The sequence below is a fragment of the Symphodus melops genome, assembly GCF_947650265.1.
Source record: "Symphodus melops genome assembly, chromosome: 19".
In the NCBI taxonomy this organism is placed as follows: domain Eukaryota; kingdom Metazoa; phylum Chordata; class Actinopteri; order Labriformes; family Labridae; genus Symphodus; species Symphodus melops.
In genome coordinates this window covers 10,897,549-10,914,220 of record NC_136709.1, presented here as the reverse complement: position 1 = coordinate 10,914,220, position 16,672 = coordinate 10,897,549, and the positions used below count along the sequence as shown (strand labels likewise).

The following is a 16,672-nucleotide window of genomic DNA, read 5'->3' as shown; positions in this document are numbered from 1 at the left end:
TTTCCCTCCACTTTAAATTCATCATTCAGTAGCCTATCTGACCACGCTTCCTGCATTTACACAAGCATTTAGAGCAACCACATATCTGTCGTTGCTCATATCACTATTCCAGACTCTTTTTGGCACAGGTTGCTGGTTTCAGGTCAGTGAGGGGACACAGAGCTTCTCACTTGTAATGGATTCACCATCGCTGAGGTTTGTTGGACTCCGACACAAAGAGGTGCAGTCTACCTTCCTTTGTCAGGCCAACGAAACCTCCATTAGCCTCTCACGCTGACGCTTCACACCAAAGAGTTCAAAAGTCAGGCAGCTATACATGATCCTCTGTTTCCTGGCATGACTGTGTCTGTCTCAGAGTGCAGATATCCCCAAAAATCCCCCCACTGCTAGCACTCTGTGACAGCTGTCAGTGGCCTGCCAGCGAGCGAGCTCTGCAGCAATAGCAGCAACCTGACCCCATCATTTGCAGCACACAGTGAAGCCCAGCATGCTCAACATAACAGTATTACACGGATGGCTTATGGTATTCCTGTGAGCATCAGGCAGAAATAAGAGCCACAATTACACTCTGGCACCACTTTATGTCAGCAATAGGATCCTGGGAGAAGCATACAGAGGTGATGTCCTCTATGGCCCATTGTTTGTTAATATCTTTTGCGACATGTTCCCTCCCATGCAGATCATTTCAAGGAGATCTGCCCAGCCGGCCACGGATACACCTACTCACGCTCCGATGTGCAGATATCCCTCAGACAGCTGGAGGAAGATGATCTGCAGAGCACGAGATTGTCGTGGGAGGAGCAGAGCCCTTCTTACCCCCAGCTGCCATCCTCCGAACCCTCTCTGCTGTATCCCAACAGACCCCAGCGTCCGAGCTACCCACAGACTCCACAAGTACCTCAATACCCTCAGTACCCCGAGACACCGCAAGCACCCCGATACCCTCTGAGTCCCTCCCACCCTGCCAGAGAGACACCTAAACAGCCTGAAGGTGAGGATTACAGTTTAGTAGAAGTTCCCTTTATTTGCTTAACAACTGCGCATTTCAACCATATCCCAGACATCAACAATGCAGGTCAGTGGAACAAAACACAACAGGATTTTATTTTCTATCATTTGCAAACAAATGAGCCTTTCTGTGAGAGTCTTAACACCAACAAGATGTTTTGATGTTTGTAAATAAATGGAATATATGAGGTGTATTACTCATATCCTCCATCATTCAACCCTCTGATGTTTGAGCTTTTTGTTGTGATCGTGGATGATTGTGTTAGTTAGTAGATGTCTTTTGAGAGCAGTTGTATAGGGCTCGGTGTTTATACAATACTGTTCAGGGTTCTAAGACACCTACACACTGGTTGTTGTAATGTTTCTGATATATTTATGCAAACCATTTTAAAAATGTAAACTGAACCAAACCAGTGGAACCAATTTGAGCAAGCTGGTCCGTCTGTAAATTTACCTGACTTTTTAATGTCAGATTATTTATAGACAAACAACTCCTTAAATATTTCGCCATTTCTGTCTTTATTATTAGCGATATTAAACTCCTTGTGTCTCTTTGCCTTTGGCCTGTAGTCTGACTCTCCCTGTTGGGCTCAGAGGATAAATGTGCCTCAAGCTTTGTTTTGCTGTTTTATTGGTAAATTAAGACCTCAAAAGCTGCAATTCATTGTGCCTGAGGAGAAAAATAGTTGTTTATGTTGTGTGTGGCCACTAATGTTATTTGCTAATGTGAACAGGATGTCAAATTTGCTACTGATAATCTTTCCCCCTTCTCTCTCTGTCTCGTTTCAGATGTGGAAATTCTGAGCCTGGTGAGTTCTCCCTCCCTGTCAACCTTTTGGCACACTCTTTTGAAATGTTTATGTTAGAACGATATGCTCTAGCTATCTCAGCTGGAGGCTCTGTTTTGGTTATATAACTTATTCAGACCACATTTTGGTGCATACACACGCCTAATTAGGCCTGACTGTGACGACAAAAGCAGACACACTGTATGAACATGACGGCCGTGATGAAATGTAACTGCAACTACAATGTAACTTAAAGTGTAATTTGCTTGTTTTCTAGCCAGCTGTTGTGACTGACTCACCGCTGAAAGATCCAGGTATTTTTATCTCTTGGCTCTTCTCAGACAAATCACACAGCACACTGCGTGCTGTGTCTAAACAAGTAGCTCAGTTGTTTCATTCTGGTTGCGTTTTGGCATCTCAAGCTCAAAGGTCAGTCATTGTTTGAGTAGTGCGCAGACACGTTATTATGTTTTATTCTATTTTATTTTGTCTCAATCCTCGTCTGATGTGCCCTCACGCCATTAAAAACATTGACATAAAAGTCTTAAGTTTGACTTCATTCAATAAGTCTACTTTTTTTCCGGTTGGTTTGCTGTTTTTATCCTGTGAAAGGAGTTGTTCCTTTTTATATTAGCTGCCCAGCGAGTGACGGCAAAGTCAGGAATGGCTGCGAAAACAAGCAGTGCCTCGTTTAGGTTGTAGAGAACGTGTGTAAGTGTAATTAGCTCATTGTGTTCACACTCACCCAGACTTGATTTCCTCTTCACAGAGACTCCAGACTCCTTCATCATCAACCAGAGGCCAGACTCAGAGGACACAACCCGCACTGACTCATCCAAAGGTAAAACACACATTAGAGCACAATGGTTCTCCTGAAAAACTGGAAACATAAATCAAATCATTGCTTTTTAATTAAGTGATGGCTAAAGAAATATAGGATGCCCACGTGCTCAAGAGACACAGAGCTCAACTCTCCATATTTTGTGATCGCCATTTACTGCTGGCAAACAGCAGCACATATAATAAGACATTTTTTCAGGCTTATGCTGAGTTAAGCCGTGGAGAGCTGGTTTTAGACTTTTATTTGGCCTATTTTTCTCAGAGCCAATTTGGCTGGAAGATGCTGTGCTACAGGCAGGGTGAGAGGGCGAGAAACCGAAAGACACTGTACTTCTTGGAAGGTGAAGCTATTCTCACAAGGAGCTGAGGCCAGTTTTTTTGAAAAAATGGAGGCCAGTAGGAGCGAAAAGGAAGAGGATTAATGTGATAAAGGAAGTACAGAGAATTTACCGTAATCCTAAAGATCCTGTACTCCTTACTAAAGTGGGGTTTTTTTTTGTCCTCATAGCCACACACAGGGGCCAACTTTAATGTCTCTGTTTGACCACAGTCCACTTGGCGAGTAAAAAGAGAAGAACAACACTAATGTCAGGCTCTACTGTGCATGACCTGTTTCTAGCTGACCCCTTTGTAAGCGCTCCACACCACCTGTTAGACTGCTACGGTGTTGTAAAACTCGTCCAAGAACTCACCAATAAAATGCAAGATGAGTTCCCATTCAAACAAATTCCTCTAACAACATGTGTTGGAGGAATGCGTTTTTTTTTTTTCATTATTTACAGTGTCTGTAACGTTGCGTAACCTGAGGTCAAAAATATTCTTGTTTACTGTCTGAGTCATTGCTGTGCCTGTCTTTTTTAAGGTATTGACAAGTGTGCCTCCACGCCCACCATATGTGGCCATGGGAAATGTATTCCTGTGCAGACTGGCTACACCTGCAACTGTGATCCGGGATTTAAGCTCAGTGCACTGCAGACCAATTGCATTGGTAAGAAAGAAAGGAGGAGGGAGGGTAAGGGATAACCTTGGGATAACCTTCAGAACGCTCCTGAATATGTCCCGACATTATCCGGGGTGAGCAGCATGTGTGATCAACCTGACTTATCCTGACTTTTTTTCCCCTTTTTGATTTTCCCCCACTGTAAAATATCCATTGCCATTGTGGGAAACTACAAGCAAGTGCTGGTATCATTCATGTTGAGCAGAGCTTTGTTACTTTTTGTTACGTTCTTTACTGGTTTCCTCAAATGTCATAATAGTATTTTTCCACTTTTGTGTTTGTCTTGTGGACGTATTGTAGTGATAAACACCCATAAACAGTCTCAAAGTGATCTCCATCTGCTCCCACATACCTAACCCCATGAAGCAATTTGAGTTTTTTAAGCACATCAGATGCAGATAATCTCCCGATGTGAGGTATCGTATGTATGAAAGGCAAGATGTTGAAAATATCAGGGACTGAATGTCCTGAAATTATCAGGAAAATGTTTTGAGTTTTTGTGTGAAAATGGTTCCAGACACTAAGGGCAACTCAGACAAGAACATAAAGACACCTCACACACCACAACACCAAACATTACATGAAACAGAAGCCTGTAACAAAGCAGCCAAAGCCAAAAAGACAGGGATCGGTTTGTTTATGCTGACCTGTTCCGTTATTCCTGACAACAGCATAGAAGCCATCCAAAGAGCTGCCATGGCGCTGTGGCCTTGGCTCCAGCCTCGGCTCTGTTCTACTCGACTGGGCTCAGGTCCATCACAGAGCAGTAGAAAGGTTCCATCGTGGGGAAAAGTGCAAAATGAACAGTCTCTGCCTGGGTAATAGAACTGCACTGTGATGTTGCCTTCGATCTTAACAGATTTGGGTGTCTGTCACCCATTTCAGATGTGAACGAGTGTGAAGAGGACCCATGCGAAGGAAAAGGCCACTGTATAAACAGCTATGGTTCCTACACCTGTCAGTGCCACATTGGCTACAGCCAGGTGATCACCCAGAACAGGAAGTTCTGTCAAGGTGAGCAGGAGACACTTTGTTTTCAGTGGATGAAAGCCACCATAGACCGTCTGTTAACGCACTGCAAGTTCTTGTCCGTCAGCGCCGTTTATTTAAAAAGCATCCTGCTTTAATTAATGCTGGGGAACACAATAGTCACTTTCTTTTCCATTCTCCTTGGTTTTCATTCGAACTGGCAGACATTAACGAGTGCAGCATGCCCAACAAGTGCCAGAACGGCAAATGCGTCAACACAGAGGGATCTTACACCTGTGAATGCGCCAGTGGCCACGCCAAGTCCTGGAGAGGCCTATGTGAAGGTGAAATGCATGCACAAGCACCTATGCACTCAATTTCCCATAACAACCCACTCCTAGCCAGACATATTTGTTTGTTTGCCATGAGTTAATACGCAGCCGGTAACAAAACACATGTATTTTCCTAAAGTCAAAGCCAAGATGGAACTATGCTGACTTCGTGTCTGGTGTTTTCTTGCACAGAAACATTTGTGACCTCGCACACTTTTTCTCCTATGCCTGTGCACATTGTTTTATAACAACTAATACAATTGATTATTTTCATGTCCCACCTTCTCATACATCTCAGACGTAGATGAGTGCAGAGATCCCAGCTCATGTCCCAACGGTGTCTGCGTCAACACTCTCGGCTCCTTCCTGTGCCAGGCTTGCGGCCCCGGGTTCAGGCCCGTTGACGAGACATGTGCGGGTAAGGCAACACCAAACCTTGTCTCAGCAGAAGCACCACAACCTCTACCCAAACTCCTAAGGGGGATTTTGACCACTGCATGGAAATAAGAAGGGTTTTCCTCTTACACTGTAAAAGCTTCCTGTATTAGGTAACATTTACGTAGAAAAAAAGCCACTGCTCCCTGCTGGCATGACCCAGAACAACCAAGCGGTGCCGTTTATGACTTCATGACAGTTTATGATGGAGTGCAGATGACCAAACTTCATAAGCTGAATTAGTTTCACTAAAATGTGGCTTTTTGCTCAAAGTGCTCGCTGATTGCTGATGTGCATGGAAATTATTTTTAATGAATTGTATTTTATGCCTCAATAGACTTTATATTGGATGTTTTAAATCCAGTGTGGACCACTTCAGTGCCTACGTGACAGCCCGAAACCACAGTGGTGAAGGCTATATTGCGTGGGCCGTGTGCAACCCTCTCTCCATTCAGTCTTTCCACGTATGATATATCAACTCCTCCGCCCAGCAGCCTCTGCATATCCCCAATAATGTTTAAACACATACAGCATGTTATTGCTGATCTTTGGATATCACTGGCCTCCGTAAAAAGATTGTTTATAATACTTCAATTTGGGAGAGTCCAAATATTTTCTCCTGGCCACAGCCTTGAACAAACAGTATATTATTGTTAGAGAGCTCTGACCACTGAACCATTGAGCCCGGCAAGGTGAGAGGACTGAGCATTCTCCGCAGATGTATGAGCAGGTCAAAGGTTGAATTCCCTGCCGCTAAGAGGTCCTGACACACAAATAAATGATCTCACTCACCCAGTCTTAGTTTGTGGTCCACTGTACAACTCAAACTATTGATTATTTGTTTTGAAGACACAATATGCTTGGAAACTGCACTGGTGTGGGTTGTGTTTAAGCTAACATGCCAGCAGCCCCCCCAACCTGAGAGTGGCCCTGTTACATAACAGCCGACTGGTGTTACTTACCACATCCCCTCTCCATGACCTTGTACCCCTCTATAATTTGTTTGGAAACCTAAGCTCCTGGAGGGACTATTCCAGAAATGTGGAAAAGCCAAAAGACCAAATGAGTATGGAAAATATGGAATTCCACTTTGGTAGTAGTTTGGAGTTCTTTATAATCGATTTCTCTGCAAGTCTGAAGATTGATGGACTTTTTTAAAGGCCTAAAATGACCTTACATCCAAAGAAAACGTCTACCCTCTCTTTTTGAGTCCCCTCGCATCATTCATTCTGTGTAAAAATAGTAGCCGAAAGGAACCTTGTAAATGAAGGATAACTTTGGAAGTAAATATTTTCATTCTCAACGTCCACAAAGGAAAAAAACGAACCATTCTCCAGCATACGTTGGGCGCTCTGGGAGTCACATAAAGCAGGAAACATGAGCTCTGGGTTTCCAGTGTTTGCTTCAGTCAATTGACGGTAGCGCAGTGGTTTGGGCCCAATTGGCCAAATCGTGGATAAGCCTAATTGCTGGTGTGATAGAGAAAACTGCTCCATTGCCTGGTCAGGTCTTATCGTAGATGGCTTGAGAGATGCTGGATGATTGCAAAAAGAAGGGCCACATTGACAGACATCTGGCAGTGCCACAGCGAGGAAAACAAACCCCAGTCTGTGACTCTCTGTCAGTGTTAACACTTATTTTGCAGTAAAACACGTTTCTTACGCTCCTGGTTTTCCCTTCCTTTTTGAATATCTTTCTCTGTCTTAGTCACATACTCATTCTTATTTCACTTCCCATAACTTCACCTAACCTGAAAAACAGCCACTGTTAACACCCCAATAAATTCCACTATTAAACATTATATCTGCATGAGGTTTTCCACAAACATAATCTTGAGTAAATTGTTCTGACTCATGACGTGGAAAAACCAGCTACTGCTGAAAGTTGTAAAAGGCCTTCATGAAAGAGGCTTGAGTTTGTGCTCTGATGTAATTTAGTGACTGCTGTTTTACAGTCATTTTGCACTCTAATTATGCTGTAATTGTTTCCTCTTTACTGCTGCACGATCGTGATTTGACCCATATCTTGTGTGTAGGTCTTTTTTTTTTTGTACTGATGTATCTTGTTGTTACAAGAACAACATAATCTTTCCCAAATTCCAGGTGTAGCTAGTCATGATAGTTTTATGTGGTCAGTGTGAGAGAAAGCTTTTCTTAGACTCTGTCTTGAACATTTCAGCACTATATACGGAGGCTACAATGGTAGATGCATCAACCATGGGTTTGACACGCAGCCCTGGCCCACAAAAGGGTTTCTCTGGACGATCCAGAGTGACTTGGACATAACAGAAAGGATATTCATGCTTTAAATGTAATTTTGTGCAGAACTCCACAACTTACATTTTATTTACGTTTTTGTATTTATCTGAAAATAAAAATACAAAGACAAAAAATAATTTGCATACAGCCTAGGGTCCAGTGAACTGGACAAAGAGTTGGGGCATGCCATTTTTAAACATCTGTAAACTGTAATGTTTTTCAAAACCAATACCAAAAACCATTTGAAAGAACATGCAGTCTATAAATTTGCAATGATGACTGTCTGTGTGATGGAGGCAAAACAAAGATAGTAAACTAAATATATGCTGCTCTGTAATTATGGCATTGGAGAGCTAGGTGACTGAGAAGTCAACTTAAAAAAACTGAGCCTGCTCAGGTACAAGACATCACTTCAACTGGCTCTGCCCTTCTACCTGCAGGCATCCTGGGTAAAAGGGAGAAAGACAAGACATCAAGAGGAGTAATGATAGAGTCATGGGTCGTCACATTCTTGATGACACTACAGGTTAAGAAGTTTGATGTCCAAATCTGTGGCAGGATGAGACCTAAAGCGCATCTCGTTTTTCTTGTTTCCTGTCTTCAAACTTTTCGTCCTCAGATATAAACGAGTGTTTGAACCAGACTGTTTGCGGTCGTGGAAGGTGTGTCAACACCGAAGGCTCCTATAACTGCAACTGTTTCCAGGGATACAATCTCTCACCAGACAACTTTTGCCAAGGTAAGTGTCAGTCAGAAGCTCATACATTATAAATGTTTCGTTTCAAAGAACAGCTCTGTGAAGTTCTCCACCATGCTTCTTCAGAAGCCCCGCGGCACATTTAAAGGTTTATAAAAAGGCTACAAAGATTTAGCAGTTGTCTGAGGCCCCTCTTCTTCTTCCCTCCAGATGTGGATGAGTGTGCTCTTCCTGGAGTCTGCCTCAACGGCCGCTGTGTCAATCTGGATGGCACTCACAAATGCACCTGTAGCCATGGTTATCAAGCCACCTCGGATGGCAAAACATGTGAAGGTCTGCAAAGGATTATCGAAAGCTGTTTGGTATATCTCATCACTGTACACTCTCTCGACGGCAGAATAATGTGTGCAAATGTTTTCTTTTTGTTAGATGTCGACGAGTGTGCAACTGCTAATGCTTGCCCCGCGGGAATCTGCATCAACACTGTGGGGTCCCACACATGCCAGAACTGCAGGCCTGGCTTTGGACCATCTGCTGATGGACTGAGATGTGAAGGTTTGAAATCAGAGAATCTCATGATTCACAGTTTGAAGTGTTTGACGGTAACAGGAGAAAGAGATGAATTGTCCACACAGCTGTGGTGAGTTTTGTGTTTTTGTATTTATTTTAGATGTTAACGAGTGTGCCCAGGGTGACTTGTGTCTTGGTGGTGTGTGCGCCAACACGGAGGGATCCTACACGTGTACTAGATGCAAGAGCGGCTACAGAGTGTCTCAAGACCGGAAGAGGTGTGAAGGTAATTTCAGTCTCCAGCTATTCAGAAGAAAAAAAAAAAAACTAAAATGCCGGTAAAGACTCACTCAACAACACCCGGGCAGTTTGACAACTCAACATTAAAACTCCTTTGCTGTTTCACCAAATTCCACCTGAATACGATCCAGTCTTCATAGTGATTATACATGTCTGTGCTGGTGTGCATGTTTTTCTTCCAGATATTGACGAGTGCCAGTCCCTGTCTACCTGTGCCAACGGCATCTGTCTAAACTCAGAGGGCTCTTACACCTGTGAGAACTGCCCCACAGGGTACAGAGTATCATATGATGGAGAGCTCTGTGAAGGTTAGTTTATCCAACACCGCTCATCTAAATGAGCTCCTGTATGTATATTAAATTCAGCCTGAATAAACTAAGGGGGAGTGGCGGTGGGGTTGTAGTGGGAAAAGGGAGGGGGGGGGGGGGGGTAGTGGTTTCTGCCTTGGATCATGAATTTTGAATCTGTTTCTTCTTGGCTGCAGAGACACAAGTCTCCTTTAGTAAAAGGCTTACAGAGTGTTTTTTTTTTCCCCCACACCAGATATTGATGAGTGTGCTCTGCCCACAACATGCCCCCAGGGAACATGCACAAACACAGAAGGTTCCTTTACATGTATCATCTGTCAACCTGGTTTTAAAGTCTCTCAGGATGGACAACAGTGTGAAGGTGAGACTTCTGGCTCTGTTTGTGCAGGAATTTGATGTTTTACTTGAGCACAGGTGTCTTTGACTCCCTTTTCTATTCAGCCATGCCAGATCTTGCCTTGATACCTACACGAAGTTGCGGTTGAAAAGTGATTATGCCAGCTCTCTTGAGCATGTTTCCCAGCTAGTTCAGGTTGGAGGTAAACAGCATCAGGTGTGACTCCAAAAGCCCCATCCTCTGAGCTCCAAAGCCCAAAATACTCCTTCTAGACATTACATCATAGCTGGCTCCGGAACCCCTCCACCTCTGGCACTGCTAATGTGATCCTTGTTCAACACAATGAGACACCATCCCTCAAATAGAGCAAGATGATGTCAGGCAAATGTCCTGTGGATAGAGGTGTCGACGTTTGTAATTTCCAGCTTTGTGATTACCGATCAAACTGATTACAAATGGTGAGCTATATTTATTTAAAGCCAGAGATGGTAATCTGTGCCATGATGTGTCTTTGTTTTTGTGTCCAGATGTGGATGAGTGCCTGGTGGCTAACATGTGCCCACGCCAGCTGTGCTTGAACACGCCAGGATCTTACACCTGCAGGAGCTGTGGATCCGGCATGCAAGTGTCCGAGGATGGTTACGGCTGCGAGGGTAAAACTGTTCTCTCCATTTACCTACCTGCTTAGAACAAGTTCAGCTGACAAGAGAATAAATATTTAACCAACTCTGAAGTAAAAGCTGAAAGCCTTAGACCCAGAACGTGATTACAGAAAATCTTTACACAGCTCTGTAATTTGCCATGACATGATTTATGAGATCAATGCGGTGAGCTGCTTTGACGAAGCCGGGGAGGTTGGATCTGTCATGACTTCATGGGAAGCAGAAAAGGAATGATTATTTAAATGGATTCAAACATGACTCAGTTAGTCATGTATACTGCAGTGTGTTTTTGAATGAAAGTGTCAGTCTAGCCCAAGAGGAAGATCCACCTTGGATGTGTGTCTTTGTGCTGGGAAAAAAAGTTTGACCAAAAAAAAAAAAAAAAAAAGCCGAAGTCCAAGTCGGCCTCTGATAGGATTTTAATGGATGTCTCTGATGCCATGGAAAATATTAATGGCTTCATTTGAAATGAAGTTAACTACTCCCTTGCCTTCTTCATACTGGAGCAGCTCGCCCTGTTGAACTCTTTCTTCACCCGAAGGCAAAACGGAGCTGTCTTAATCACTTAACAACGGCCAGCAATCTCTTGTCTACGCACGAAATACAATCTGTACCGGCTGAAGGAATTTCAAATGATCACATAACAGCGAGCCAGTGACTGTTTGTAGATACAGTAATTATAAGCCACCTGTAATAGCTGGCTGTTTTGGATTCAATGGATGTCCGGCATACTTATCTTTCCACCGTTTTTAATAAAACACTGTCAATGCGATCTAATAAAGAGGGCTTCGTTAAATGTATGTTCGGCAGTATGTAGTCACAGATACAGTGAGTGGAGTCTTTGGAAGTCCCTTTTCTTGATACAACAACCTGTCTGCACAGCTGGAAAAACATCAGACACTTCTTACTTGGGTAGTAATACAAATGCATGTTTACAAAAAAAAAGTAGTGAATCAACATCCTTCCTTAAGTAAAAATGTTCTAGGCTCTGACATGTACTCAGTTGAAAGTCGCCCTCTGTAGAACTTTCCTTCTGGCTCTTTCTGTGCAAGCTAACCTCATGTCATATTGTGGAGACTTTTTACCTCAATTATTTGGATTAGAAATAAAAACTATGTTCTGAAAATAGCACTTACTTTGCTCCAACGTGTATGAAGACAGTCGTGCCGCAGTGTATCTGCACAAACTCTTAACGTATAAATCCTCATTACGCATGTTGTTGCGCCATACATTGAGGTGCAAGCTGAATGGTGAAAAATAAGTATCAGCACCCTACGCTACAATAATGAACAGATTTTTTAGGGTAGAATTAGGGAAAAGGGAAACGTCTGAGAAAATACTCAAAGTACAGATGACTGAAAAACACTTCAAAATGAGTTTGTGTATTCTTTCTTATCTTGTCTTCCTTCAGCAACACCTTTTCTCTTTTTTCCCTTGTAGACATTGACGAGTGCCAGACTCCAGGTGTGTGTCCTAGAGGTATGTGCACCAACACAGAAGGCTCCTTCTCCTGCACAGCGTGTGACCCGGGCTTCAAGGTGGCACCTGACGGATTCTCATGTGAAGGTACGATGCAGCAGGTGGCTCACTGTGCACGCTTACATCTTTGTCTTCTGTGTGATCGTTTTCACTCACTCATTACGGCGCTGCATAATCAAATGTAGTAAGAATATAAAATGACATGCTGATTTCGATGATGCATGACTCTTCTGACATGCTCTCTGTGGTCTGGAAGCTCGTCAAAGAAGTGTCAAAACTTGGGCAAAGTTGAATTGAGACCCAGTGATTTACAGTGGGTGTAAATGTGTCATAATGATGACGTGTGTGTGTGTGTGTGTGTGTGTGTGTGTGTGTGTGTGTGTGTATGTGTGTGTGTGTGTATGTGCTTTCAGATGTAAATGAATGTGAGGACAACAGCCTGTGTCTTGGAGGCCAATGCATCAATGACATTGGCTCCTACAGCTGCTCCTGCCCCCCTGGTATGGAGCTGGTGGATGGGAGGTCCTGCAGAGGTACGTACACACACACACACACACACACACACACACACACACACATTTTTACATACACACATAAAGTCCAAGTCATCTGAGAGAAAAAGGAAAATATCATTAGTGGTTAACCGTTCCTCGTGGCTTACCTCATGCTGCCATCTTGACACAGCTGTGTGTGTGTATTTGTTTTTGGTGTGTGACAGATATCAATGAGTGCCTAACCATCGGTGGGATCTGCGGAGAAGGAGACTGTCTGAACACCAAGGGCTCCTACTCATGTGTCTGTCATAATGGATACACCACCGTCGATGGCAGCACTGTCTGCCAAGGTATAGAAACACTGCTGCTGCAAAACAAACACAAAGAAAAGCCATGGGAAATGTCCTTTCTGGTGTTTTAATGGGCTTTGTGTAATTGGGCGAGGCTGAGGCGAAATTGGAGAAAGTTGGTAATAATATACTAATGCTTTTTAGTGCATATTGCTGAAGTGTTTTTAGAGTAATTTGTTATTTGGCACACATTTCTTCTTCAGTGTGAACAGGCACACAGACTGTATTCTCACCCTGTTGTACTGGGTGCTGAGGCCAGACTTGGGACCCCTGGCATGGGTGCTTGGGCCAGCCTCTCTGTGCAATGGGCCATGTCCTCATCAACCCTCTCAGTTCACCCTCTCGCTTTCTCTCCTCTCGGACGTTAGTTTGATGATTTTCCAACCGCACCCAGTGACCTGCTGGTTGTAGCAATGGGAGAAAAAAATTTATCATCAGCCTAAGCTTCTCAATTCAACAAACTGGAGCATTTGCTTTCAAAATACATTAAATAACTTTGTCTGGGATCTCTGAATTGGATCAGTGTTATTCCTGGTGTGTCCTGCAATTCAGTAGGAGGTAAAGCTAAGTCTACGGCAGGATTTCTGGCGATGAAATATCCTGTCATGATGTGAAGCAAGTAGGTTAGGATCACTGGGTCCAGGCCCCTGAAAGATGCTGGCATGGTCGTCTCATGGGCTGGTTTGACTCTCATTAGAGGACAAAGGGGTCATTCCCTGAAAACAGACATTCCTCCTCTGCTGCTTTAGCCTTGGAGCCTTTGAGATATCCTCCTCTGACTCCCCGGTCTGCATCAGGTACTTTGGCTGCCCGCCACAACAAATTTTAGTCTCTAATTATCCTATAAATCAGCAGTTGTCATATATTTTCTTGCAGTGTGTGTACAGTGCTAACACAATGAAAGCCAGGCACATCTGACATGAGCCTTCAGGGGGAAGTACAGGGAGGATGAGCGTTTGTGAGTTTTTGGTAATGAAAGATGGGTTTAGGTTTAGGCAGGTGAGGTAAAATGATGCTGGGCCTTCAACTGACTGATCTTTTAGCAAGAAGAGACCATATGTAAGAAAGTCCTGAACGCAGACTGAAACATTGCTAAATTTAATCCAAATCAACAGGTTGTGCCATGGCCTTGCTGTGCCTTCCAACGCTGGCTTTGAAGTACTTGACTTACCTCCAAAACTATCCAGTCACTGCATATTTATGTGTTTGCTTAAGGTCTGGGATATTGTTTTTTGAGCCTATCTTTGCGTTTGGGTGTTTAACTTGTCGTCTCTCAAAGATTCATCTGATTATAAAAGGTTGGAAAAGGAAGACAAGCTTTTCCCTCGAAGTGATTTTACCCTTTTCTTCGCCTTTCCCCCAGATATTACCCCGAGTCCAAGTACCTTACAAGTTATGTTGTAATGCTGCAATTATCCACCAATCTATGGCTAATCAAGCATGTCACATTCATTAATAATTTTTACGAGTCAGAGGGAAATGCTCTCAACCTGAAAAGCTTTTTTTCCTCTTTTGTTTCCTGTTTGCTTGTACTGCATGCTGTTAAACGCTCCAAATGGTCAATGCGTCTTGTGCTCAGACAAGCGCTTGATTACACATTCTTCTGTGATGCTTATGAAAAGGAATGGTGTTCCCTGTGGACTCAGAGAGGATATATGGGGATATTTAGTAATCATCAATATCTAGCAAATCTTGACCCACCCTTTTTTTTTTTTTTTTTTTTAAATTATCAAACGTATCTCTCTTAATTTATTTGATTTTCTCCTTTCTCCCTCCTTCAGATCTGGACGAATGCAGCAAAGACAATGTATGTGTCCGCGGTCAGTGTCTCAACACTCACGGCTCTTTCTTGTGCTTGTGCGAAGCTGGCTTCACGTTCAACACTGACACGGCTGACTGTGAAGGTAAGACCTCTGAATTAAAATCCCCGGTGATGTTCTGTTGTGTATCTCGTGGTGATTTTTATCGACACCAAACTCTGCCATGAGCCTTCCAGTCTTTGAGTAAAACAACATGTCAGCATTAGCTGTTTGATCGTTATGCTACATTTATTCTTCAAGGTACCCATTATAGCACAGTTGGCTATGATTGATTATATATAGCGTTGTTGTTGGGACCGGGATCCAGTGAGAGTGTCCAAACCTGCCTTTAGAAGCTTTCTTCCTTGGTCTCAGGACTTGAGGGGTGCCTGGATTGCATGGATGGAAGCCTGAACTTACTATCCCCTAAGGGAAGCATGAATGACCCGATTGTGAGCAGGAGGTGTTTCTCCCTCTGGAACCTCTCCCTTAGCTCCTTCACAAGTTCTTTGGTTGCTGTGATAATATTGTTCTTGGCCATTCCTGTTGCCTGCTGCGTTTACTGAGGACAGCTACACCGCAGGCCTCCTGGCCGACTCCTGCTCTACAGACATTAGAGTGGAAGCAGAATAGCAGAGGAGGGAACATGAGTGTGTTTGATTGCAGATGTGGTTGGGTTTGTGCCTCTGTTTGTCAGTTTTTAACAAACATCTGCATCTCTCTGTCTCTCAGACCAGAATGAATGTAAGGACTTTGGCAACTCAGTGTGTGGTACCTGGCGCTGTGAGAACACCATCGGCTCCTATCGGTGCTTCATGGGCTGCCAGCCTGGACTTGAGGGGGGAGACAACACAGACTGCGGTGAGTGGTAAAACCACATGTAGTTAAAAGTCTATCACGGGCAATTATGTCAAGAAAAAAAACGTCATTTTTTTGGGGGGCTAACCATAGACTGCATAAAAAGATGGACACAATTATATCCCTCCAAAAGTTCGGACTGGCCTCGCCTCCTCCATGTTAACAGATGTGACATGGGTCAAACTAGAAAATCAAAATACTATAAAAAATGTTATCATGACAATGTAGGGTGGATTGTTTAATTTTTCTGAGAAGTTTGGTTTCAGTGTAATATTTGATGCTACAAAAAAGGGCGTTAACAACATGATTGACAGCTCTGTTCACCTCATTAGCAAAGTAGAAGAGAAATGGAGAGGAAAGGTAGTCTCCAGTACACGAGGACAAATGTTAGTGGATTTTCCTTAACTGTGAGTGCCAGCTTCAATTGTACACAAGAATCTTATGTTTTGACTTTACTGACTTCAGGGATTCCTGCTGTAAAATCGGTTAGTTAAAAGTGTTTTTTGATTAGTGAAAAGTGTCGAAAGGTAATCTCCACAAGATAACTGCAACTGCACAAACTCTGTCTACGAATCAACCAGATATCAGAGCCCGTCACGATTGTATCTTTGCTTCACTTTCGTACAATAGAAGAAGCTGGAGATGCATGGTACAGCTTTATATACCGTCAGTGGGACAGAATTGATTACAGAGGCATCGTATGAACCAATTTTTTTTACTGCACATCTTTTCTAATTCAATCCATTTCCAGGAGAGAGTAGTCTGACATCAACCCAACACTCTTCATACTCTGCAGGACTCTCCCTCTGTGCGTAGATAATGATATGTGTTTGGCAGGCACACACAAAGAGGCTGATCTAAATCAAAAGCTATCAGGTACTCAAGGCTTCGTGCAAAAAGAGGCCGGGGGAGAAATGAGGAGAAGTGATCTCTGAAAGTTGGGCACTTTAGAAAGAGGAGTGCACTGTCATTGGAGGCAATGTGTGGGGCCAGCGCATGATAATGGTCTCCTTCACTGAGCTAATGGAGAACCTCTGGCAGGGACACAAAGTGGAACCTGATCACGGCTGTTCTTCTTTGAGGAGAAGATTGTCAGGCACTTACCTCTCACCCGCTCCCCCCAACACCCCATGGAGGTGCATGGTCACCTTGGTGAACTGGCGATATGTGAAGATTAGCTACATCTGGGCCCAAGTCTTGCCAACAACAATGAACATATGAGCATGATTTTCCAGAATACATGATGCT

General features: G+C 43.4%; 1 protein-coding gene across 1 annotated transcript in view; it reads left to right on the top strand.

The window, feature by feature from the left end:
- LOC306840365 (latent-transforming growth factor beta-binding protein 2-like) overlaps window positions 1-16,672 on the top strand; it is an 87,968-nt gene that overhangs the window by 52,591 nt on the left and 18,705 nt on the right. Inside the window, exons 12-31 of the mRNA XM_079369597.1 lie at window positions 680-991; window positions 1,798-1,817; window positions 2,074-2,110; window positions 2,566-2,637; window positions 3,499-3,624; window positions 4,522-4,650; window positions 4,830-4,949; window positions 5,236-5,355; window positions 8,250-8,369; window positions 8,538-8,660; window positions 8,757-8,882; window positions 8,998-9,123; window positions 9,320-9,445; window positions 9,681-9,806; window positions 10,310-10,435; window positions 11,885-12,010; window positions 12,337-12,456; window positions 12,642-12,767; window positions 14,549-14,671; window positions 15,299-15,427. Of these exons, the coding sequence (XP_079225723.1) occupies window positions 680-991; window positions 1,798-1,817; window positions 2,074-2,110; window positions 2,566-2,637; window positions 3,499-3,624; window positions 4,522-4,650; window positions 4,830-4,949; window positions 5,236-5,355; window positions 8,250-8,369; window positions 8,538-8,660; window positions 8,757-8,882; window positions 8,998-9,123; window positions 9,320-9,445; window positions 9,681-9,806; window positions 10,310-10,435; window positions 11,885-12,010; window positions 12,337-12,456; window positions 12,642-12,767; window positions 14,549-14,671; window positions 15,299-15,427 (2,433 nt within the window). The remainder of the gene's footprint in view (window positions 1-679; window positions 992-1,797; window positions 1,818-2,073; window positions 2,111-2,565; window positions 2,638-3,498; window positions 3,625-4,521; window positions 4,651-4,829; window positions 4,950-5,235; window positions 5,356-8,249; window positions 8,370-8,537; window positions 8,661-8,756; window positions 8,883-8,997; window positions 9,124-9,319; window positions 9,446-9,680; window positions 9,807-10,309; window positions 10,436-11,884; window positions 12,011-12,336; window positions 12,457-12,641; window positions 12,768-14,548; window positions 14,672-15,298; window positions 15,428-16,672) is intronic.